General features: G+C 43.0%; 1 protein-coding gene across 2 annotated transcripts; it reads right to left on the bottom strand.

Moving 5' to 3' along the window:
• Positions 1-9,965: 9,965 nt before the first annotated feature.
• Positions 9,966-18,314, bottom strand: PHB1 (prohibitin 1). 2 transcript variants are annotated; one of them, XM_020813486.3, is made up of 7 exons: positions 18,187-18,314; positions 17,186-17,319; positions 15,592-15,753; positions 14,834-14,976; positions 13,160-13,276; positions 12,566-12,661; positions 9,966-11,199 (listed from the first exon to the last, which is right to left on the bottom strand). In XM_020813486.3, exons 2-7 carry the CDS (start codon positions 17,271-17,273, stop codon positions 10,987-10,989), a joined length of 819 nt encoding a protein of 272 aa, XP_020669145.2. In that variant the 5' UTR covers positions 17,274-17,319; positions 18,187-18,314; the 3' UTR covers positions 9,966-10,986. The 2 variants fall into 2 exon arrangements, with proteins under 2 accessions (XP_020669145.2, XP_020669146.2); XM_020813487.3 differs by having other exon boundaries at positions 18,030-18,202.
• Positions 18,315-20,454: the final 2,140 nt, after the last annotated feature.

A 20,454-nucleotide genomic window follows, 5' to 3' on the forward strand; every position in this document is an offset into this window, starting at 1 on the left:
ATGAAAATAGCTGGCTCTGGTTGCCAGCCAGAGGAAGGAGGTTGTGGAAGTTGTGGCTATTGTAAAACCTAGAAAAAGCAGCTCCTAATCCAGCGTTGTTCCTGTCATTGCTGTGGCCAGGAATGCTTTTGCCAGCTGCATTCCATAGAAAGATGAATATGACCTATTTAATCCATGTCTTAATTGCAGCTTATTTGCACTCTTGTTGTTTTGTGTCCTCAGGTTGCATCTGACTTACAGCAACCCTAGCGGGGTTTGCAAGGTGTGTGAGATATTTAAGGAATAGTTTTATCAGTGCCATTTCCAAGTGAGCCTCCATGACTGAGAGAGGATTTGAACCCAGGTCTCCTCTAAGTTGTAGCCCCTCATTTTATTCACTACATCACACTGGCAGCACTCTACAGAGCACATTAATGTGCTCTGTTTTGGGCTGCCCTTGAAAAGCTGTTCAGAAGCTTAAGCTTGAGCGAAATGCAATGGTCCGGCTGTTGTCTCCCATATCTTCTAGAGCCCACACGTCACTGGTCCTACACCAACTGCACTGACTTGGCTGGAGGCAAAGTAGCTTCACCACCACCACATTGCATGGTCACTGATTTAAAAAGCATGTGAGGTCTTGCTCACTGAGCACCCAACTAGGAATGGAAAAGGATTTCACCAGATTTGACACTTGGAAGAAAAGCAGTACTCTCATGTCTCCCAAAACAGATTATAAGAAGAAACATCCTTCACCTGGAGAATGTGCACACTTCCAAGGCTAACAGATCATGTTGGAGAAATAAAGTGTGCATAGAATTGCACGTATTTCAAAATGAATGCAACTAAAGGGTGTAAAATCTGAAAGGATTCTCCAGTTAAATAAAATGTGTAAATAATTGTCTACATTGCAGAAATAAATACGCATAGTATAAGGAAAGCATTAGAAATGTGTATGAATTTCAAGGGGGGGGGAAGAAAAGCAATCACACAACTCTGTGCACAACATGGGCAAGAAGAGAATGCATGTGCACCTTAAAGAAGGAGCTCTGATGAAATGGAAACAGAAATTTTCACATCCTGAGATATAACCAGCTTTGGACAAGGACAGCAGGTGTGAATGGAGCTAACTTTCCTGGCCCCAGAGTTACCTTTCCTATCCCTTTAATACAAAAAGTTCTTCCTTTTCTCAAGGATGAGCAAATTGTGGACCTCCAGATGTTTCTGGACTGTAATTTTCAGCTGTTTTCATCACTTGTTCTGTTGGCTTAGGGCTTACATGGATGGGTCTTGGAGTTCAACAGCACCTAGAAGATTGACATTGGCCTACCTCTTCTTAAATCAAACTCTACACATACAAGACAAATTGAACTAAATAAGCTGTTTTTCTTTTTAAAAGGTCTGATTAATGATAATGACTGGGAACATTATGATTCAAAGTGATTAACCCAAAGTCCTCCAGCATGGAAATAATTTGTTTATTTGAAAAATAACAAAAGCTGAAACATTTTTCTCTCCCTTCTCATAAAGACCCTTTTGAACAAAGCTATTTGCAAGTCTAGACTCTTTAATCTTGCATGGAACTACAGCTGAAGTATTAACATATTATATATGGGCTGTGATCGTAGGCTCAATTGCCTAGGTGTAAGCACCATAGAACTCAATGGGTTATTACTTCTGAATAGATATTTATAGGCTTGTTGTGTAGCTTCAAAGGACATGCACCTGGTTGTAGGAGTCTAGTTAACTGTGGTTGATGTTAAATGAACATCTTAAATTAATTTTCTCCTTTTGAAACAGATTGGATGAATGCATCAAAGGTTTTCCTCCAACCCACTTCCTTCCCTTTGAATGGGAATAACTCTTTGAAAAAGATCACAAAGAGTCCTGTAGCATCTCAAAGATCACAGTTGGGTAAAGTTACAATTTTTTTGCACCACAATTCCCAGAATATTCTAACCTTTATGCTCACTGGTGGTGCTGATTGGGAGATTGGGAGAACTGTAATTTAAAAAGTAACTTTTGCAAGCTCTGTTATGGAATAACAAATCTATTAAGGTATGTTGCTACAACATCACAGAGCTTTTTGCTGCCACAGAATAATAGAGCTAATGGAATTTACTTGGGGAAAAGGGGGGGCTTTGTCACATGGCAGGAGGTGGGATGACAATCCTCTCAGCCAGGTGGCAGAGTGGCTAATCAATTGCAGACACTGGCACGATAGGAAGGCTCCATCGAGCTCGTGACAATGGTGAAATGGTGAGTGAACAGTCCCCCCATTTCCACCTGTGGGGGGATATTTGTATACGAATACCCCCATCTCTATTTCTGACCCTGGTTCTGTGGCTAGAGTAGCCAGAAGAGGTGATCAAAGGCTTCCCTTATGCCCTCCATCCCTATCTCACGGCTCTCAAAGGCTTCCCCAGGTCAGAAGGGATCTTTAGGGAACCTCAGAACCTGAAAAGAGGGCGGGGAATAGGAAACTTTATATTAAACCTTAACAACTGCAGCTGATGACATCACCAGCTTTTACACAGGCACAACTGCGCAACAGGATTCTGGATCCTGTGAGGCAATAATTTGTGCAAAGTCATCCAGCATTTTTAAAAAATTGGTCAGCAAGGTTGCAATTCTTGAAATTCTGTTCCAGTGCAAAATTCTGTCTGCTGCTCCATGTTTTCCCTGCATTCAAGTGCTCTGCACACCAGCCTGGAATCTGTTGTGATGAAGAACCATTTCTAATAGTGAAAAGGAATAATAAAGTGAACACCCTACTCCATGCACAGCAAAGATTTGACTCACCAGACCATGTTGGTGTGGCTTTCTCATTAACTCAAGACAACATAGTGTACTGTGGCATTTTCCCCTCTTTGATCTTTAGTGTTTGACATGAGAGGGCATGTCACCTAGGCAGCAAAAGAAGGGGAAAGGCCTAACAAACCCAAACCTGTTGATGCACCACAGCTGTTTTCTGCCAAGATGCAAAACAGCCACACCTGCCTCTTTGCTACTGATCTTATCCACTCTTATGCTTTCCAGTCAGGCTCTAAGGGTTCCAGATGTCACATTCTTCTTCCAGATAAATTTTCCCTAGCCCTTGACTATTTCTCGGGGCATTTTGTTCCACAGGGATTCTGGCCATGATGCCAACAGATATTCCTTTCATATCAGTGGTTTCACTTGGCAGCTGTGCTGAGCTGTAATTCTTGCCTCAAACTGTCCTGTGCACTTCTCTGCCAAAAAAGACTTACTTAGCTTTGTTACACATGGGATATTGGTATGAGTTTCTCCTCCTGTAAACAATGCTGTGTGGCTTGTATTTTGGAGTGCAAGGGGAAGATGGCTGCCTTTTTTCAGCCAGATGTTGATCTGTTATCTTTCCTTCTTGGGCAGGGGTGTGGAGCTTAAGGCATTGGGGCCACATCTGTCCTTTTCAGCTTTTCCAGACAACCACACCACTTCACCCATTGATTGTATAGGCTTTCTACCCCTTCTAAAACATTAAAATGCTTTCTATAAGGCAATATGTATTTCAAACTCAAATGTGATTGAACATTTCAGCTCAATATTTTATCCTTGATCCTGGCCACCCCTAAAATATTTGGGAATATCTATGAATTTGGGATAGTGGCGAAAAGCTGTTCCCCGTTGTTTGAGGGCAGCATTTCTCAGCCTTTTCTTTAACTCACTGACCCTTTTTGATAAACCTAGAGATACCATGTGTCCTCCACCTCTCTTCAAGGTCAATAGCTAAATTTGAAATCTGAAAAACAGTCACAAAAATAAAGCAAGGTATTTATAAATGGAAAGGAGGGTAAAAAATTATCTCTGCTAGTGCAAACTATAGGATGCTCCCATTTTCTCAATTAAAAAATCTGTTATAATATGGAATATGTTTTCCCCCCCCCAAGCAATACGTGTGTCCCTTGAAATCCATTTATGCCCCTCTAGTTCAGACATCCTGGAGAGTGAAGTCAAGTGGGCCTTAGAAAGCTTGACTAACAACAAGGCCAGTGGAGGTGATGGCATTTCAGTGGAACTATTTAAAATCTTAAAAGATGACACTGTTAAGGTGCTACATTCAATATGCCAGCAAGTTTGGAAAACTCAACAGTGGCCAGAGGACAGGAAAAGGTCAGTCTACATCCCAATCCCAAAGAAGGGCAGTGCCAAAGAATGCTCCAACTACCATACAATTGCACTCATTTCACATGCTAGCAAGGTTATGCTCAAAATCCTCCAAGGTAGGCTTCAGCAATATGTGGACCGAGAACCCCCAGAAGTACAAGCTGGATTTCGAAGGGGCGGAGGAACTAGAGACCAAATTGCTAACATGCGCTTGATTATGGAGAAAGCCAGAGAGTTCCAGAAAAACATCTATTTCTGCTTCATTGACTATGCAAAATCCTTTGACTGTGTGGACCACAGCAAACTATGGCAAGTCCTTAAAGAAATGGGAGTGCCTGATCACCTTATCTATCTCCTGAGAAACCTATATCTGGCACAGGAAGCAACACTTAGAACTGGATAGGGAACAAATGATTGGTTCAAAATTGGGAAAGGAGTACGACAAGGCTGTAAATTGTCCCCCTGCTTCTTTAACTTATATGCAGAATACATCATGTGAAAGGCTGGACTGGAGGAATCCCAAACTGGAATTAAGATTGCCGGAGGAAATAACAACCTCCGATATGCAGATGATACCACTCTGATGGCAGAAAGTGAGGAGGAATTAAGGAACCTTGTAATGAGGGTGAAAGAGGAGAGTGCAAAAAATGGTCTGAAACTCAACATCAAAAAAACTAAGATCATGGCCACTGGTCCCATCACCTCCTGGCAAATAGAAGGAGAAGATATGGAGGTAGTGACAGATTTTACTTTCTTGGGCTCCATGATCACTGCAGATGGTGACAGCAGCCACAAAATTAAAAGACGTCTGCTTCTTGGGAGGAAAGCGATGACAAACCTTGACAGCATCTTAAAAAGCAGAGACATCACCTTGCCGACAAAGGTCCGCATAGTCAAAGCTATGGTTTTTCCTGTAGTGATGTACGGAAGTGAGAGCTGGATCGTAAAGAAAGCTGACCGCCAAAGAATTGATGCCTTTGAATTGTGGTGCTGGAGGAGGCTCTTGAGAGTCCCCTGGACTGCAAGGAGAACAAACCTATCCATTCTAAAGGAAATCAAGCCTGAGTGCTCACTGGAAGGACAGATCCTGAAGCTGAGGCTCCAATACTTTGGCCATCTCATGAGAAGAGAAGGCTCCCTGGAAAAGACGCTGATGTTAGGAAAGTATGAAGGCAGGAGGAAAAGGAGACGACAGAGGATGAGATGGTTGGACAGTATTATCAAAGCGACCAACATGAATTTGACCCAACTCTGGGAGGCAGTGGAAGACAGGAGGGTCTGGGGTGCTTTGGTCCATGGGGTCATGAAGAGTCGGACACGACTAAACAATAATAGCTGTTATCAAAATATTTGTACATTCTGTTTAGGGCCAAATCTAAGATGGCCGTCTGCCCGTCTGGGAACAGGGCAGTCCTCAATTCTCTGTTTGACGGGCAATCCAGTTTAAAAGATTTTGAACCTAAGAAAGGGATCGTGAAGTCATGCTTTAGTTTGTGCTTGAACAGAGAACACCTTGTTCAGTGGTTCAGTTTCTCCTCTCCCCGTGACATGTATTTAAATAAAGATTGAGAATGAGCACAGGTGATCATAAATCACGTTGCCTGCTCCTGCCCTACATACACTCCAAACCAAAATGATCAAATCTAGACCTAAATTCATTGGCTTTATAGCTAGCCTCATCGTCAAAGCTTGAAAAAGTCTGCTTCCTGCATGATGATGCACTGAATACAAAAGCAAGAAGGATCTGCAGCCCTGGTGGTTGACATATTTTGAGAGCTATGGTCCAAAAGATGTATGTTTTTCAAATTCTACTCATCTAGTCCTCCCAAACCTTTCCCTTTTGAAAGTGTCTCATGAAACAAAAAGAAAGGAAAACATTCCCCAGCAACATCTGCAACCATGGTCAAGACAATGGAACCTTCTATACACTGACCCTGATGTAACACCATTTAGTTGACTCTCAAGGCAATGGCGATTTTTAGACTGAGGGTGCACGTAGGATGGCAGATAATAAAATTAATAGGAGAGATGTTCTGAAAGAATATTACTTTCATATGTGAAGATGATACCAGAGCTAGCAGACAGTAATGCTAACAGCAAAAGCATTGGGAATCATTACATGCCTCAGCAAATGAGAATTCCTTGCAGGAAGCAATGGTTCAGAAAATAACATAAATCATCAGGAACCTCCCCCCGCTTACATATGTGTCCTAGAGACAATGCTGAATTAGTATGTAGGTTCAAGGCAGCTTGGTCAGAGAACTAGTGCACAGGCAAAATATGAAGAGTGGGGGAAAGACAGTCAAGCTGGGAGTTGGAGCCACAGCCAAGGAGAAGACAGGCCTGGAAGCTATTTGGAAATTATGACCTGTTCTGCTAAGACATCCAAAACATTTCACAAGCATCAGTTGCCCGTTCAAACCACACCTGACTGGTGGAAGAGAATGCCAAGAGCATCACAGGCAAAACTGCTCTACAAGCACCTTTCCCTTTAAAAACTGAACTTGAGAATGAGCCTGAATGTCATGAAATCTCAGAAACCAAAACAGGGCTTTAAAAAAAAAAAAAAAAAAACAGTGGTTAAAGATGCCCTCCAGAGCTTCACAGGGGCCATTGTTGAATGGCATGACACAAGTGGTGTCACATTCATTCCCTGGTATCTCTAGATTGGAGCAGGGATGGACCCTTGCTTAAGACCCCAGGAAGTCATGAGTCAGTATAGATAAGGAACGGGAAAGCTTGGGGCCTTGCTGATGCTATTCATCATTTCCAGGGATGATGGATACAATAGTCCACATTGTCTGGAGGCTCACAGGGAATATACTGTCTCTGAAGGTGATGGGTCCTCCTTCATTGTGGCTTTACAAGGAGGTTGGGTGGCCATCCGTCAAGGATGCTTCAGCTCGGAATTCCTGCATTTGCAGGGAGTTGGTTCTTAACTATAATGATGATGATAGCATTCTACGCTAGAGTGCATTCCAATAAAACAATGTATGATTCTATGTTCTCAATCTTTGGAATGGATTATACAAAGCTAGATGGATCCATGGTACAATGGACTAAAAAAACCTCTCTCTGCAAGGCTACTATACCTTTATTTCTGCATGCATGCCAATTCTAAACTTGCACCATAACTATATTAGCTGTAATCCTACTTACAGCTAATATAGTGGCATATTCAACTCTGTGTTGGCTGATTTTTAAAAATAATATAACTGAGAACTCCTTGGCACATTTGAGTGCAGGGACATTTTATTTAGCAGAGGACAATATATCAAAAGACATACGCAAGACTATGTCAGCTTTACATTTTGGAAAAAATTGAATTAGTCAATTTTGTAAGAATTTCTAAAAATAGTTTGTAACTGCCAGTTGGGCACTATATGGGCAGGAAATGTGTGTGTACTTATTCTTTTCAATTTATTTGACTTCCTGTTTGAGACACTGTTTCTTTAAGTGTCTCAAAAGCAAAAGCAAAGCAAAACAACAACAACAACAACAAAAGGAAGGCCAGGGGTGGCAGTCCAGTCTTTAGGGTTATGATCTGAAAATAAGAGAGACGAAAGGGAAGGAAAAGAAAAAAGAGGAAGATCTCTTCAAACAAGCTGATGTCTTGTTATGCAGGCATTTAAGGGCAGTTTGGTTCAAGCAACCCTTCCCTTGAAGGTGGTCTTGTCTGAACATCCGTTAGTAGCCCTTGTTCATCGGACAAAGAGGTAGAGCCAGAGTATTACTTCCCATTGCTTCTCCAGCTCCCAAGTCTTCTTTCTCATAGAGTGGGTGGTGGAGTGTGTTCCCCGCATCCATTTCTTCTCCAGCTGAAAAGCCTGGGAAAAGCTTTCACTGGGACTGTTGGCTGATAACTTCCTTTCTGCTCTCCAGGCCAAGATTGCTCTTCAGTCCCAGCTGCTGTATACCAGATTGAAAAAGGTATTTTGATGGACCAACTCCCAGAACCACCCAGCCAACAAGAGTACTTGCTGCAGAAGTAGCTCCCCTATGGTATTCAACAGGAGTAATTTTCTAGTAATCCTAGTAATTCAAGATGGCATCAAATGGCTTAGAAAAACTGAAAAAGAATCCTTAATGTTAGGCTTTCCATGATACGCCATAGTGATTAAGCTTCTAGAGTTCCCAGCTGCAAAATGTAAAAGATACTCCATTTTACAGTGGAACCTCAACTTATGAACTTTATTGGTTCCGGAACTCCAGTCGTAATTTGAAATGGTCGTAAGTCAAAGCACCATTTTCCCATTGAAATGCATTGAAATGCAATTAATCCTTTCAGCAGAGAAATCACTGCAAGACCCATCGGAAACACGATTAATCCCTTCAGACCAAAGGGGGGAGGGAGAAAAGTAATCAAGCGTGCAAGACCCACTGCAAATGTAAAGCAAAGCAAAAAGCAATCATGCGTGCAAGAAAGACCCATTGTAAATTCAAAGAAAAAGCAATAAAGCATGCAAGACCCATTGCAAATGCAAAGAAAACAAAGCAAAAAGCAAGCAGATTGTGCAAGACCCATTGGAAATGGGGGAAAAACCAAAAAGCAAACAAACCCCCAAGACCCTTCATGGGGGGGAACCTCAAAAAGCAACCAAACCCCACAAGACCCATCAGAAATGGGGGGGAACCAAAAAGCAAGGAAACCTCACAAGACTCATCGGAAATGGGGAAAAAAACACCAAAAACCAAACCCTCCAAGACCAATCGGAAATGGGAAAAAACCTCCAGAAAGCAAGGAAACCCCCCAAGACCCATCGGAAATGGGAAAAAAACCCCAAAATAACCAACCCCCCAAGACCCATCACAGCACAGAAACGTAACCCCCAAAGCCCAAAAACACACTGCAAAACCCAGCCAGAACAGCTTTTAAAAAGCAGAAAGCAGCACCTTATCTTACCAGACAGTCTGAAACCTTCTCCCATCGCACACTCTCTAACTGCCTGGCTGAAAGAGCTACAACGAAGCAGCCTCTTCTCCACCAACAGTTAGCAATTTGAATTTCCCACCTTTTTCCCCTGACTTTTTTTGTTTGTAACTGGAAGCTCTGGCCGCAGGTTGAAGCAAACTTTTGCAGCCAGAGCTGGTCGGAACTCAAAATGGTCGTATGTCGGGACGTTCGTAAGTCATGGCACCTCTGTATAGTGTAATTTTGGAGATTTAGCATACACATGCTTTCTACTGTTCAAAGCACTTCCCATTTATTGTACATTTCGAATCCTTACAATAAGCCTGTAAAACAATCTACTATTATTTCCCTCCAACCATCTCCTTAAATGTGTGCTGCGGTGGGGGGGGGGCAATTGGAGAGCAATGGGCCACTTAGTGAACGTATGGCAGGCATGACATTCAAATTAGAGACATCCTGATTTGCACTCAGTCTCACAGCCACTGCATTAGGGCTGGCAAGAATTTTGGTGATCAGGCACAGATGTGTTTGCCTTCGATCTAGAGCAGTGCTTCCCAACCTTGGGTCCCCTCATGTTCCTGGACTACAACTTCTAGAAATCTTGGCCAGTGCAGCTGCTGGTGAAAGAAAGTTTCTGGGAATTTTAGTCCAAAAACATCTGGGGACCCAAGGTTGGTAACCACTGATCTAGAGCTCAGATTTTATTTCCACAACTCCTAAAATTCCCCCAGCTAGCATGGCCAATAATAATGATGGCTGGGAAATTGGAATCCCAAGAGTACAAAACAAAACTTTCCCAATGTCTACTCATGACCCACCAGACCCATTTATCTACAATTCCTAGAAATCCCAGTGTTACTCTAGCACCAACTGGATGGAAAATGCCATTTCTGCCAAAAGCAAGAAAAACACTGATGTCAATCGATGCTATTAAATATGAAGCAGACAATCAGGAAGGAGCATATTATTTGCTCATTTATTTATAGAAGGTTGGTTAATACAATCTCCATAGTTTTGCAGTTTCATTGCTAAGTGAGTATCTTTTGAAATAATTAGAAGAGCCTTGATACCACACTAATGAATGCTTCTCTCAGCAGGCGACTCTGCCGTATCACCCTTAAAGCTGGAATGAGAATGTGGAACAGATGCCTCCTCTTTGCTAGGATCAACCTTTTCCCGTGCAAGGACAGATACCGTCAGTTGTGGATAAGCTATAAAGGATAGCTGTTCCCAAGAAAGGAGATTTATGTGAAAGGAGGGTTGTAACTCCAAGTGGGAACATATTACTTTCAGAAACCATCTTCAGTGTTGTATCTGCCGCTGGTTCAACTTGCAAGCATTACTGTGGAGGAGGGAATTTGGGGAAGATTACTTTTGATGTTGGCTTTTGCGATGTTAAATTTGGCAGAAAGGAAGCAGCTTAGGAAAATATGCTCCTTTCCTTCCTCTAGACAGCAGGACACTAAAGCTGGCTTAGCACTGAGGATATGGATGAATGTGTAAAATATAATTCCCCTCTCAAGATGTTGCTGGACTGCAACCCCGAGGGTTCCTCATCACTGACTATGCTGGTTGGGGGGGGGGGCGTGTGGATAGGAGTTTAAGTCTAATAGCATCTGGAGGGCATACTCTGCCTATCCTGGCTCAAAATGAACAGATAAGGCAAGACCCGGAACAGATATTTTCTCCAGAGGATGTACTGTTAAATTAGCCAGGATGGAAAATGCCCATCTTAGGTTACCAATCTTTTATTCCTCTAAAGTTTTTGTCCTGAGTACCTGATTGACTAAAAGTAATATTCCAGAGGGAAGAGAGATTAATTGCCTTTATTAGACCCCGTGGTTTTCAATCCATTTCAGTTTCTGTACTCTCAGCCCAAAATTGGAAAATCTCACTGATTACTTTGGGCTAATTTGTTATTTTTCAAGGGAATTATAGAAAAAAGGGGAGATTCCAGGCAGAAAGGACACTCATTGGGGTAGCTGGAGTAACACTGACTGTCCTGATGGCAGGTAGGTGATGTTGCGGGACCGTGAGAGCTGGTAAGCGATGTCTTCAGCAGCTTCCAGTTTGCGCAATTCAATGAGGCCATCGCCCACTGAAGCCAGCGAATTGGCAATCAGCTCAGCTGCCTTTGAGTCCCCCTCCGCTGAGATGATAGCAGCTTTCTTTTGCTGCTCCGCCTGTGGATGAGTGGAAAGGGATAATGAACACATGCAATTTTTCTTCACAGTGCCAGTCATCAGCTCATCTGCCCCCGGTAATTACAAATTCTGTAGCCAAAATGGGGAGACTGAGAAAATGAAGGGGGAAGCAGATTGCTTGGGGTAGGTATCAAAATCTGCAGAAGTTTTTTTTTTGACACACACCAAAAGGGGCAACTTCTCTCCTTAAAAATAGCCCAATGAGAACCATTTTGTGTTAAGCACCCACAGTGCTTTGAGTGTCTAAAGGACAAGAAAAAAATGAAGAGAAAAAGTAGGAAAGGAGAGATGGAATGGACTGCCTGGAGTCCTTAACAGGAGTAATCCCAAGAAATGAGAATATACTGCAACATTTGCTTCTAAATCCCCATTGATTCTATTGATAATCCAAAATTACGGGCATAACATTTTTAAGTTTATTTTTTGGTACTTGGTGAATTATGTGTATTTTTCTGTTTGTTATGCAGATACTTAAATTTGTATCTCATCTTCTCTTCAACGAGCTCTTCCACTTTCTCTGCACAACAATTTTGTGAAGCAGGGTAAGGCTGACAGGGAATGACTAGACCACGGTTGCTCCACGGTTTCACTGGCTCAATGAAGACTACAACCTGGCTTTACCAAGGACCAGTGTAATTAGGCAAACGCAAGATTGGGTTAGAGCAGTGGTCCTCAACGTTGGGCCTCCAGATGTTATTGAACTACAACTCCCAGAAACCTTCACCACCACCTCTGCTGGCCAGGATTTCTGGGAGTTGAAGTCCAGGAACATTTGGAGGCCCAAAGTTGGGGACCACTGGGTTAGAGCATATGGTAAGGATGACAAAGACCTCCTCAGGTGGGATAACTGACCTCAAGGCAATTACCATCATTCACAATCCAGGCTATTTTACAGGCTTATCGATTAGACAAATTTATGAAGGATAAAGCTATCTCTTGGTGTTGGTTTCCATGGCTTTATATTGTCCCCAGAATCAAAGGCAGTATGTTTCTGAATACCAGTTGGTGTGGGGACCCAAACAGGAGGATGCTATGGCATCTTGTCCAGCTTGTGGACTTTCTGGGCCAAATGGACTTAATGGTCTGATTCAACATAACTGAAAGTTATTTTAGATTCCAAAAATTTGGCAGTCCAGAATAGTTACTTTTCAAATGGTTACTTTGCAATTCAGCAATGTTCTTCATGTGTTCCTCTGATCGAAAGTATTCATACAGTAGAAGTGGTACAATAGAAAAAAAATGATTCTGAGCAACATGAGACAAATGGAGTCCTGGATAAGGATGTAAAAAAATCCTCCAGACTTACTGCTGAGAGTAAGACCATTAATAAGCACATCAGCCTCACCTTTTCCACTATGAATCTGGCCCTTTCTGCTTCTTGTTGGGCTACTTGCTTCATTTCAACAGCTTCCGTGAACTCTTTCCCAAATGTCAGATGTGTCTAAATGGAAAATGGTGGAGTTAAAAATCTGTCTGTAAACTATTATGATGATACCAGGTAGCAGCATTAAAGATGGAGAAGCACAACCAGTTCCAGTTATCAACCAGGGTCCCCAGCTTACGTGCAGCTTTCACTTAGGCATCAGAGGCACACAATATACATGGCTTTGGCTGCTGGATTTTTTTTACTTAATCAGTGCCATCACTGCACCTAGCATTTCATGGAGTATAGTTCTGATGTCCTTACTAACTCAAAGAACTTACAGTCTAGAAAAAAACACACACACACAAGGAAAGCCACAGAGGAAAGGTAGCAGGGGTTGGAGACAGAGGTAAAAGGGAGGAACATGTGATTACTGCTGTTGCATCTACTTTAAATTCAGGTGATAAGAACGCCTTCACCAACATGGGTGATTTTGGGGGATGCAGTCCAAAAAAAAGATATAGGGGGGTTATAACTGTAAACTGCAAAGCATCTGGAGTACAGAGTGATTATTACCAAGGAAACATCATCCAGGATGAGTCCAAATGTTGCTGCTCTTTCCGTGAGGTCTTCGCTAACTTGCCTGGAAACTAGCTCTCTCTGGGTGATCAACTCACCAGCATCAAAACGAGCCTAAAACAAAATTAAGACAAATAACATTGAGAAAGAAATAAAGTAGATTTCAATAAAGAGACAATCTCAAGTATTCTTATAAATTAATCTAAAGGTCCCTGCAAGTTGTTGTTGTGCTATTCTAACAAAGTAATACCTAAGCAGCAACTTCCAATTCAGGTTTTGGCACATGAAATCCACATTTTCAAACTGCATTCCTTCATCTCCACCTTATGGGGTGGTAAGTTTCTAATCCTTACCACTAGTCATCCTATTGGGCTTCTAGGAATTGAAACAGAAAACAAAGGCTTCTCTTTCCTGCTCTAATGAGACAAGAGAATGGATCTGCAATATCTTCTCCTTTTTTAAACCCCCCCCCCGCTTATTCTATATGCACAGACATTGATGTGGATTAGCTGTGATGAGGCTATTCATAGGGCAAATACTAATCTGTTGGTCATGGTAACTAAATGTGACTCTCAAGGACAATGCCTCTTGCTGGATGATAAACACCAGCATGATGCTTTCATGCCTCAATGATGGCCTTCCCAGTCAGCTGGCTGACTGATGCAGGAAGACAAAACTTGTGCCTGCCCCTCCAATATTGCTAAAGCTGCAACTCCCATCATGCTGTATCACTGGCTATGGCCGATGGGACCTGCCACTTGGCGGCCGTGCAGAGAAACTCGTTCTCCCTCCCCCTGCCTGGGGGGAGGGCTTCGGGAGTGATTGGACGGCTGACCGAAGCTGCTGCTGCTGCTGCTGCTGCCACCACTGCCGCCGCATGCATGAGTGGATTATGGTCTGGCCCAGGGGCTGGCCCTTCATTGAGTCCAGCTATACAGGGGTATTCGTATTCAGATACGAATACCCCATCTCTAGATGATACCAGTTGTTCTGATGAAAACTGCATGAAATTAATCTGCTACCTTTATAGCACCCCTTTCCTCTAGTGCACTCAAGTCTGAGTACATCCCATCTTCCCTGATTGCTCACAATTGTCCTCTGATGTAGATAAGACTGAGGGAATGTGAGTAGCCCAAAGGTATCCAGTGAGTTTCACAGCTTAATGGTAACCTGGGTCTTCCAAATCCTTGTCCAGCCCTCCAACCATTAATATTACACTGGCTCCTCTGGGAAAGCACACTAGACTGATTCATTCCTTTTACTGCCTTTTAGAGATTTATTTCTAAAGAGAAGTGTAAGCTTTGAAGAGAACCAGGAGGGAGATGGCCAAAGAAGAGCTTGTTTAGGTTTGGTATAACCTGCCTCCAGGACCTGAGCAAACCCTTTCCCAAAATCTCAGTTCACTGTTTAACTGCAACCCACCAAACTAGGATACGTCCATAATGCCAAAAACCTAACTGCATAGAAGCTCTAGTGGAAAAGGAGGGAACCAAAAAGCCACCAGATGGACAGAGGAAATGACAGGTGCAACAAGTGGTGGTTGGGTGGGGGTAGTAAACCAGTCCAAAGCAGTTGCTTACAAAAAGGTTAGAAGCTAAGCATCAAACCCTGTTAAAATGCCAGGCTTAGGTATTACCCCCACACCCGATGAAGCTATTGCATTGTCCTTACCACCACAGATTTAAGAATCTCATTTGTGATAGAAGGCAACACTCTCTCATCATAGTCCTCGCCGATCGTCATGAAAATCCGGGGAAGCTGAATTGTCACTGGCCTGTACAAGATCCTCAGTGTAATGTTGACATTCTGTAAATCTACAAAGTGGATAAGAAGGGCAGATTAGAGCAGGAACTCAGCTCAGCAAATCAAAAATGAACCTACTCAAATGCCACTAAGAAACAATGGAGGGGTGATTGGGCTTAGCAGAAGAGAAAGCATATGATACATAGGCTGCACCTAGCCTCTGTGGCCATTTTGAAGGTCCCTCCCCAAAAAACACTTGAAAATAAAGCCACCAAATGTTCAGGGCAAACTATGGTGTTATACTTAATTTCTTGAACCAATATAGCCATGTAGAGGCATAATGAGTTATGGCCCATGACATCTGCAGGGACATATATTCCTCTTCCCAGTAAGATCTGAGTTCTGCATGTTCCCAGCAGATTTAGAACCCAGGGAAACAAAACCAACTAAACGTGGATAATAATTCGCTATGACAGCGACTTGTTTTTGCTTTCTCCTGCTTTGACTCAAGTTTTACCAACTATGGGCTGTAGCAATCCTGGATGCATGTAATGAAACCTACTCCAGAAGATTCTAGGATAATCTAGTGTGCAAAGGTTGTTCTGTCGTTGCTAGAGTCACTAGCACTGAGAACCAGACATTTTTGCTAATCTCTTGCAAAGCTACAGGATCCATCACCTACTCACCTTTGCTTCCAGTGATCACTGGAACATTGCGTGGCCGAGAGCGGCAGTCAAAGATTATTGGCTTCTGTACCCAGGGGATAAGAAAATGTGTGCCTTCTCCCACTACGATGTCTTGAACACCCTTGAATCTATCAAAGATGACAGCTCTATGGCCTGCATCCACTAGAGAAGAGTCAAAACAATCAACAAACCAAAGTTCAGCAATAGCTTGCCCAGAACACAAGAAACATTAAAAGCTACTGTACTGTTTCCCATTAAATGATTCTGGATTTTAAAATAAAAGCAAAACGTGCTGCTTATATATTGCCCCGCAATGCTTAAAGCGCTCTCTGGGCAGTTTACAATTTAGTTATGCAAGCTGAACACTGCACCCCCGCCAACAAGCTGGGTACTCAATTTACCAACTTCAGAAGGATGGAAGGCTGAGTGAACCTCAAGTAGGCTACCTATGACTGAACCCAGGTTGTGAGGAGTTTTGGCTGCAGTATTGTAGTTTAACCAATATACCTGGAGAGTCACACACAAATAAATACAGACACGCTTTTACCACCTATGACAAAGTTCCCTATAAGGAAGAGTAGAGAAGCAGGCAGAGCCACCATCTCTATATCAGCTACTGAAATATCTGGGCTTAAACAGATACAAGAAGCTGCCTTAAATCATGCAGAATATTTGACCACTCATGAATGGCATTGCCACTCTGGAGAGGCAGTCTTTTCCCCATCATCTGATTCAGCCAAGATGCAGATTCATATTCAGGTGGATCAATCCTGTGCTCCCCATATGCCAAATACATTCACTAACTTTGAGCAACTGTCCTTTACCTCTTGGCCTCCGCCGTGGGTAGAGGTTATTGCCTGTCTGAGCCATATGCTTCATAATGATGCCTACCTCCTAATCTAATTTTCTTAGCCTAGACTGGTAATACAGGCAGTTGCTGGGGAGGGGATGGAATGGAACATCCTGTGTATCTGGTGAGGAAGTTGTGGCTCTCCAGATATTGGCTGAAATCCTGTTGCTTAGCATAGTAAGTCATCCTAAAGTAGGTCCATTGAAATCAATGGGGTTTTGACAAGTCAGCTCCTCCATATGTTCCAATGATTCAATTCACCCTACTCTAGTTGCAACTTCCTTTGCCAAGTAACAGGATTTCAGCTGATATCTAGAGAGCCATAAACTCTTCAGCAGATACACAGGATATTCCATTCCACCCCTTCCTGAAGTATCCAATAATATTCTGTGACTATTGAGCATGACACATCTTTGTTTATGGTCTCCCCCCCCCAAATTGCCTCTGTCTCTCTCTTTTATGAAGTCTACAAAAAGTTCACAACGGGATTTCATATCAATTTGTCTGACTTTAGAGAGTATTAAGGATGGAGGCCAATGTTGTCTACATAAAATGACTACTGTGCAACTATGTAAGACAGGAGCTCTACCTTAATAGTTATTTTTGTCAGAAGGTCAAGGAGTCACTTGTTTCTCCTAAGTTATTATCTGTATCCTACTAAAGAATCCCAAATGGGTATCACTAAACCAGGCGCACTCACCTGCAGCTGACAAGTAAATGTTATAACAGACATGGTCTTCTTACCATTATAAAGAGCAGAGTTGACAATTCCACCAGCAACTGCTAGCCCCAGGCCAAGTTTACCAATGGTCTCAAAGATCTTGGTAGCCATTGAGGTCAGGTTTCAATTCTACTTCTAAGTTTCCAAGAAGTCACACCTGAAGAAATGTGCAGCAGCATCAAAAATTCGAAGAAGCAAAACAGTTTCCTAAAATACCTAAGACAAAAGCCAGGCTTTCTAGAATTACAAAAGTCTACACATAATCAAACTTGTTATGTGCTGTCAAATCACCTCCAACTTAGGGTGACCCTATAAATGAGAGATCTGAAACATGTCCAGTCCTTAATACCCTTGCTCAACTCTTGTAAACGCAAGCCTGTGGTTTAGGGAGTCAATCCACCATTTGCTGTTCCTCTTTTCCTGCTGCTCTCAACTTTTCCCAGCATTATTGTCTTTTCCAGAGTGTCCTGCTTTCTCATGATGTGCCCAAAGCATGGCAGCCTCATTTTCAGCATTTTTACCTCTTCAGGCTTGATTTGCTCTACGACCAACTTGTTTTGTCTTTCTGGCAGTCCAGAGCATCTGCAAAACTCTCTTCCAGTATCACATTTCAAATGAATTTCTCTCTCCCCCCCCAAAAAAAACACATTTATTTAGAAGAGGTGATCTCTGTGCAAGTATATCAGGCAAAATGCTTTGTTTCTTTGGTTTATTTATTTAGGGCCAACATAGTGCAAAGTATTGTGCAATGTGCACTCCTTCCTCTCCCCCCCCCCCCCCTAAATCTGAGTGCACGAATCCAGGACTTCTCTCTCCGGCCACCATATTTTTTCATTCCCGCCCCTTCAAGGCTCCTCTTATCACCACCTCACTCCCTTTCCCGCTCCTTCCCTGCAGTTGCTGAACAGCCACCGTAACTGCGGGCCTCCCGGACAAGGGCGATGAGCCGACAGACAAGAAAGAGGAGCCAACTAAAGGGGTGGGAAAAGCCCCAAGACCGCCGAGTTTACTCGCTTAAGCTCACCTCGCCGCGGAGCGCTGACCTCCACATGAACGCCCAGTCAAACCACCTGGTCCCTCTCCGTTGACGCACATTCTGTGCGCCGTAGCCCATCCCCGCATTGGCTCTCATCTTCGGGCCGCAAAGCCAGATGGAACTCGTAGTCCTGGCCGTCGGAGCGGGAAACCCGAGAGGGAAATCAGCCACTAAACCTCGTGTCGCAGACAAGGGCGGATAGAACTACAAATCCCGAAGGACATCATACTGTGGGACTCCCTTTTCCTATTGGTCGGCCCCCGCAGAGTTTCTTGGGAATTACTATATTGTCTGTAATACATAATTTATTATAAAACAGTAGAATGCAAACTTAAAAACGAACAGGTTTATTTCTCTGACGGAATGTGTGGAAATGGCAGGACAGAAAAAAATAATTGCTGGAAGGGTGAAAATTTAGTTTCACCCTCTTGTATGTCTTTTTATAGCCTTTTTGTTTCTCTCCCCACCCTTTTTTATGTTGCGCCATTGAGACCCAGAACTTAGAGCTGAGACTCTTGCTTTTTAAAAACCTTTCACTGAAATAAATTAGTTGTGTTTTAGCGTGTCGCGATATTTTTATTTTCATCCGTGCTTGTCTCTGTGAGCATTGCTGAAACACAACTTTTGGAAATCTGCCTATAGAAAGCATTTGAAAAGCAAGAGTGGTTTGTCTGTCCCGAGTCCTTGGATGTTCCCGCATCCAGGACTCGGGAGCAAAGCTTCAAGGATGATTTTCAACCGCTTCAAAATCTCTCTTCCTAGAAAATAGCTTTCAAGCTCAACTGCAGCAGTTGAAACATTGGACTGGGTTTTGGGGAGATCCGGGTCCGTATCTCCAGTGAGCCGTGAAACTTGCTGGGTGACCTTGAACCTGTCACAAGATTTCTGTGAAGATGCAGTGCAGAGAGGCACAGCTCTGTGTTGGCTTTTGTGTTCACTGGGAGGTCGGGGTGTATGTGGCAGAAGAGAAAGCATTTCAAAAGCAACTAATCAATAAAACTAACAGATAGAAGAGTGGTAAAATGTAATATCTCGTTTCTCCCTTTCCTATGAACTTTTATAGCCTGCTCAGTTCTTCCCTCACCCTTCAGTCCCTTCTTAAACTAGGTTGTTAGGTGCCATCAAAGGCTTACAGTGGAGTCTCTGCTGTTTTAGCTCTTGAAATGAACCTTGCATATGTTCCCTCTTCTCACCGATTCTGATTGCCTCTTTAGTTCCTCAATTTTACAGCATGATTCTGAGATAGAGCATTCTGTGCTATATGTTGTTGTTGTTGTTGTTGTTGTTGTTGTTGTTGTTGTTGTTGTTGTTGTTGTTGTTGCGTTTGTCAAGTCACCTCCAGCTTACGGTGACCCGATACATAAGTGATCTCAATTCTTGTCCGTAGTAGTTAAACTGCTGTACTGCACCCAAACTACTCACCACCTGAGGTTCAATCCCAGGTAGCTGCTCAAGGTTGACTCAGCCTTCTGTCCTTCAGAGGTTGGTAAAATGAATACACAGCTCGCTGGGGGTGGGGCCAATGTGGAGCCTGCATACAGTGGGGTCTTGACTTGAGAACTTAATCCGTATTGGAAGGCGGTTCTCAAGTCAAAAAGTTCTCAGGTCAAATCTGCATTTCCCATAGGAATGCATTGAGAACCATTTGATCCGTATCTGCTCTTTTCCGTCCATAGAAACTAATGGGAAGCTGCTATTCCGCCTTCGACCACTAGAGGGGGATATTTTGTTTCTTTTTTTCTTAGGTCAAGAAAGGTTAAGGGAAGGCAGGGAAAAGACAGTCCAGGCAGTACAGTACCAGGCAGTCTGAAGACTGTCTCCCAATCCACTCTCTAAATGCTGGGAGGAGTGAGGAAGCAGACAGGCACCCTTTTCACTGGCCAACAGTTAACTGAAAGTTCAAATTTTGCACTTTCCCTGCCTCCCACGTGGGTTTTTTTCAGTTCTTAACTCAAATCTAAGTATGTAGGTCAAGTCAATATTTTCCTATGAGAGCGGTTCTTAAGTCAAAATGTTCTTAACTCGAGCCGTTCTTAAGTCAAGACCCCACTGTAATTAACTTGTAACACCCCCCAGAGAGTGCTTGAAGCACTATGGGGTGGTATATAAGCAGCACACTTTGCTTTAATTCGTATAAACTCAAGCTCAGCTCTTGCAAACTCAAGCCTGTGGTTTCCTTTAGGGAATCAATCCATTTCATTCAGAACTATAGGCAATACTGAAAACATAGTTGCATCCATGGATTTATATAAAAGC

Source organism: Pogona vitticeps, chromosome 6 (genome assembly GCF_051106095.1).
Source record: "Pogona vitticeps strain Pit_001003342236 chromosome 6, PviZW2.1, whole genome shotgun sequence".
Taxonomy (NCBI): Eukaryota; Metazoa; Chordata; class Lepidosauria; order Squamata; family Agamidae; genus Pogona; species Pogona vitticeps.